Source organism: Primulina eburnea, chromosome 12 (assembly GCF_022965805.1).
Source record: "Primulina eburnea isolate SZY01 chromosome 12, ASM2296580v1, whole genome shotgun sequence".
NCBI classification, from domain to species: Eukaryota; Viridiplantae; Streptophyta; class Magnoliopsida; order Lamiales; family Gesneriaceae; genus Primulina; species Primulina eburnea.
Window position 1 is genome coordinate 28582446 of NC_133112.1, and position 5389 is coordinate 28587834.

The 5389-nt window shown below is 31.7% G+C and overlaps 1 protein-coding gene across 1 annotated transcript; it reads left to right on the forward strand.

The window, feature by feature from the left end:
* Nucleotides 1–228: 228 nt before the first annotated feature.
* Nucleotides 229–740, forward strand: LOC140807431 (small polypeptide DEVIL 4-like). Its single transcript, XM_073164266.1, has one exon. It carries the CDS (start codon nucleotides 302–304, stop codon nucleotides 431–433), a length of 132 nt encoding a protein of 43 aa, XP_073020367.1. The 5' UTR covers nucleotides 229–301; the 3' UTR covers nucleotides 434–740.
* The last annotated feature ends 4649 nt before the right edge of the window (nucleotides 741–5389 follow it).

Sequence of the window (5389 nt, forward strand, 5' to 3'; positions counted from 1 at the left end):
CTGCTAGAAAATAAGTGAAAATCGAAGGGAAGGAAACAAGTTGTGTGTGTAATATCCCAATAATATAATCGTGGGAATGGAATCCCAAGTGGAGAGGGGACCCATCGGAGGAATTGTCTGGTGAGCTAGGGAGCACTCGCACGCTCTTCCATGTCCCGTCCTTGCTTTGCCCCACCACTTCCCAAACAACAAAGCCCCCCTCCAATCTACTCTATAAAAACCATCGCCTTGCACTGATTGTAAACCACTTCAACCACAACCCTTTCAAGAAAATTAACTACTCCCTTTTCCAAGGTGAAAGATGAAGATGATCAGTGGCAGCGCAAAGAGAAGAATTTCGAGTCGGGGGCTTGGAAGAGTCCTTAGAGAGCAAAGGGCTAGGCTCTACATCATCAGAAGATGCGTAGTCATGCTTCTTTGCTACCACGATTGAGATTCAGCCCTTTCTCGATCCGATTGAATTGATTTTCCACTCGAGAAGAAACGATCGTCGAGTAAACTGCTCGAGGGTTCCCCCAAAGAACCAATGGTCGGTCTTGGACCTTGACTCCATTGGGAAGAATGTGTCGAGAAAGAGCTCTATATATGCTGATATTTTGATCTATATCTTTCTGTGGGATTGTGTATAGCAGAAAGATTAGTCAAAATCTCAACAATTTTTGTACTAGTTAACCTCATGGGGCCATTCTTGTATATATGGGATACACCAATTTTGAATTGGAACTATCATTTTGATTCAATTCTTGAATATGTATTTTCTTGCACAATCATCGAGGATGACGATTGAGATTTAACTAATTTCACTGGAAATTGGCTTTGAAAGGAAAGAAAGATCTTGAAATGAGACCAAAACATTAAAGAAGAACAAAATTTTCTCCATCGCTATGTCTGATTGTACTCTGCGGATCTAAACTGGTGTTTTTTTTTTGAAAGGTAAGTATGTAATTATATTAAGATAAATCGTTACTTACAAAATCGACCAATAAATAAGGAAAATCGTCATTCAACCAACAGAGAAAATTTAGCCAAATTATGGACAACTATATTAGACAACCTAGGCTCATAAACTATTCCAGAAATTAACGGGGCTTGCACCAGAATGCTGATATCAGATGCACATGCTCCAACATTACCCGGATCATCTTGTACGAAATTGACTACTTGCACTGCCAGTACAGAATTAGATACGACCAAAACATCGCGAAAATTCTTTTCATAAACCAATTTAATTCCTTCATGAATTGCCAGTAACTCACCATGGGCAACAGACCGAGGTTGAGAAATCTGCTTCCCAAATGCTAGCAACAATCTTCCTTGACAATCTCGAAGGACACCCACAATCTAAACTGGTGTTTTTAATTTGTTGCTCTTTTTTTTTCCAAAGGAATAAATTCTTTCAAAAATATAATTTTATGTTTTCAACTCGAAAAATTCTAGTAATTTTTATTTTGGTCTTCTGTTTGTGGAAAAGAGCATTGATTCGTATCTGTGTTTGATATCCAATCTCATGTCAGGGATCAATTCACAACTTTAATCGTACATATGAATTTATCATAAATTCTGAAATAACTACTGCTTCATAATAGTTCACCCACAAACACTCACCTATCAAGAAACTATTATTTTATTTCCCTTAAAAAAAGCATTTGACTATATTTCTTCCAATGATCAATAAGATTACAAGAAAACCAAAAGGCAAGATTATGCAATGATATCAACGATTTTATGCGTTGATATAAATATAAACAGAAACTCTTGTAAACTAATCTATGAATCAATTTTGTAAGATAATATTTTATTTTGATCTTTCATATTTTTTTATTATAAATATAGACAATTTTAACATGTCTCATCTAGTACCAGACCTATAATTTGGAAGATATGCCTCAGTATTTTTTTTCAAGCACGGAAATTCCAGACCCAGAAGTAGTAGGATTAATTATCATAAAAATAACAAAGAAATATGTCGAAATTCTTTTTGTGAAAATTATCGAATTCAAAATAAGTGTCCGATAACACGTCGATTCAGAAATGAGAGTTAACACTCGTTTCGTTGGTGCTATCCGATCGAATAAAATTCAATTGATTACTTATTCAAGGAGTGACTTTACAAGCTCAATCAAGTTTTTTTTTTTTGAAAATCTCAAGGGTATTAATAAGGATCTTGAGCTAGCATCATATAACCCAATTGAGACATTGTCGAATAGGCCAAACATCTCTTAATATCTTTTTGAGCAAGAGAAAAACTAGCTCCTAAAAATATTGTTATTATGCTATCAACGAGATAAAATCCATTATATAAGGTATAACTATGAAAAGAAGAAGGTTAGCTACAAGAAAAATATCCGAAATATATTGATAAATATGTACTAGCCCTAAAATCATTAAAGGATCAATAATTATGATTCAAAATCAAATCCCATTATGATTTAGTCAAACTCTTTAGGTAACCTTTTGGAACTGTTTAAAGGCACGCCCACACAATTATAATGAATCAAATCTTTTACAAATATTGTATTAGTCACGCTAATTGTCTTTCTCAGCCGCTTAATGCTTAATGGCATGCCATTTTTATTTTATTTTTTTAATCTTAGGTACTATTGTTTTGTACCATTTAATTTAATTATTAGAGTAAGTCTTTTATGAGACGGTCTCACGAATCTTTATCTGTGAGACGAGTCAACCCTACTGATATTTACGATATAAAGTAATACTCCTAGCATAAAAAGTAATATTTTTTCATGGATGACCCAAATAAAAGATCCGTCACACAAAATACAACCCGTCAGACCGTCTCACATAAATTTTTGCCTAATTATTATGGAAGGTGGCTTGAGTATATATATATATATATATATATATATATATATATATATATATATATGTATATATTAAGGACAATGTATACAAAATCGTCTTAGGTAATCTCAATCGAAAAAGATAATCTTGTTTAGTTTGAATGTCTGGGATAAAACACAAATCTACGGGTTTTGTGGGGCCTGCTAATTTCGGTGTTCAACTCATGCTTGATTAGAAATAGACAGCGGAGTGATAGATGATTTATTTTTATTTCTTGTTAAATATGTTTTGTCTTTATTTTTTATATTATCAATTGTTAATAATATTTTTATTGATTATTTTTCTATCAAGATTATTAATAAGTCTCCATTATAGAAAATTCAGTTAACATTGTGCTCCTTAAAATTTTGTAATAAAATTCGACATTTATCCGTAGATTTACAAAAAATACACGAAAATTTAAAATAGTATTTAAGATCTAATGGTTACTGTGTTTTATATCTTAATTTATGTTTATTCTAAGCTTTCCATATCAAGTCACATTTTATTTTTATTTTTCTTTCTTATTCTGTATCTTATTATTTTTTTAATATGACTTAAAAAAACTTCTTGTTTAAAATTTAAAAATATGCATACCAAGACATAATATTTTTAAAATAACATTTTATTCAAACTCATATTTAATATGTTATCAAAAGATTATTGTTCGATATGAAAAATGAGATGTACGTAAATTCATTTTATTTTTAGCTGGTATATATTTATATTCAATGATTAAATTTTAAAATAATATATTTTCTTCATGAAAATTTTGAAGAAAATCCTTAGTGGATATATTATATATTTATTTTCCAATATAAGTTGCTCCAATGGATATTCGTTTAATTTAATTGGAAATAAGCAAACTGTGTACATAATATTTTTAAAACAGTAATTTCTTTTCTCGAATCACAGCGACTCTGGTGAAGACTTCCTAAATTTTATGTTGATTTTTGTTTATCTAATTTTTAGACAAATTAAAGTTATTCATGCCAAAATATAATGTTAGTGGAGGTGTTTAGAGGATAGTGAATAAACACATAACAATTTTTTTTTTTTTTTAATTTTGATTGGTAGTGATTTCAACTGATGTTAACAATTGAAATAAAATCTCAACCTTCAAAGTTCAGTAGAAAAATTAAAAGATAGTGCATAATAAGTCCAGCCGAACTTTGTGAATCAAAATGAAAATCAGTAAGCCACGAGCAGTAGATCGATAAAATAACATTCAAATGAAAGTATATCTGTGGGGACCCGAACGCTAATCAAGTTCATAATCGTCATTTAGATAATTTAATGGATTATAATAAACAGGGTCTAATTTTTTTTTTTAAAATGCGGAACATAATGGAAATCATACTATTATACATATCAATATAACATAAGGTACAAGTCCTGTACAACATACATTCAATACAAACTAAGGTTCAACAACTAGCTATCAAGTGTTCAAACCCTATTTACAGCAACATCAAAGTCCGTGGTTCCACTCTAATCCTGATTCTCGTCATCTCCTCGACCTTGATCATGTCCCACCTGTTGTCATGCACACATACAAATACGACAACAGCCGGATAATTCCGGTGAGAATATAATCCCAGTATAAATCAATGAACATGCAATCATATAATCAATTTAAAGCATGAAGTAGATATCAGATATAAATCAAAGTCTGAAGCATAATTCATATATAACTGTCAATCATACTCGTGACTCCACGACTCAGACTAGACTCAATCATAGTCTAGGGATCCCGATTTCCAGACGTTGGCATTCCATATCGATCACCAGTAATAGAAGAAACCACATCAATATGGTATCGATCACCAGTAATAGAAGAAACTCTAATTCTATCCACATCGATAGCCAACCGTCCGGTGACCTATATGTGATACACTCACTATCTTGTGACATCGTGCAATGTGCTCGTGGCGATCCCACCACTATCATGAACTTCTGTCACAATATCACTCTTCTAATACATGCTTCCTATAAATCAATAGAACAAACATATCAAATCAAATCAATACATATAATAACAATAAGTATGTGATTTAGGGAAACTCAAGTATATACTACTTAAGTCGATCTCTCAATACCACATTGACTTATACCTTTCGTTTTTAGTCTCGGTTTGAAGCAATAACCGTTCTGAACTCAAGACTCTCTGTAAATCTGAAACGACATATCAAGAATTATAATATCAATATCTCATTCTCAATTCAACACTGAATATGATTTAGTCTGGATTTAATTCAAATCACGGCATAACGGCACAATCTCAGTATCCCCGTCAATACCATATCAACAGACATCAATTACAATTCATAACTCATATCCGATACCATCGGTAATCAATCCATAATTCAAGTCTGTCCAATATCAATCGATATATTCTGAAAAATCATAACAATTTCGTAATCAATTCGTTTCTCAATCTGACTTCAATTCTACGATGTCTAACATGCAAAGAACATCATATATGAAGTGTATTCGATTCTAACAATATCATAATTCCAAAACATGTCAGAACGTAACAAAAATTACGTCC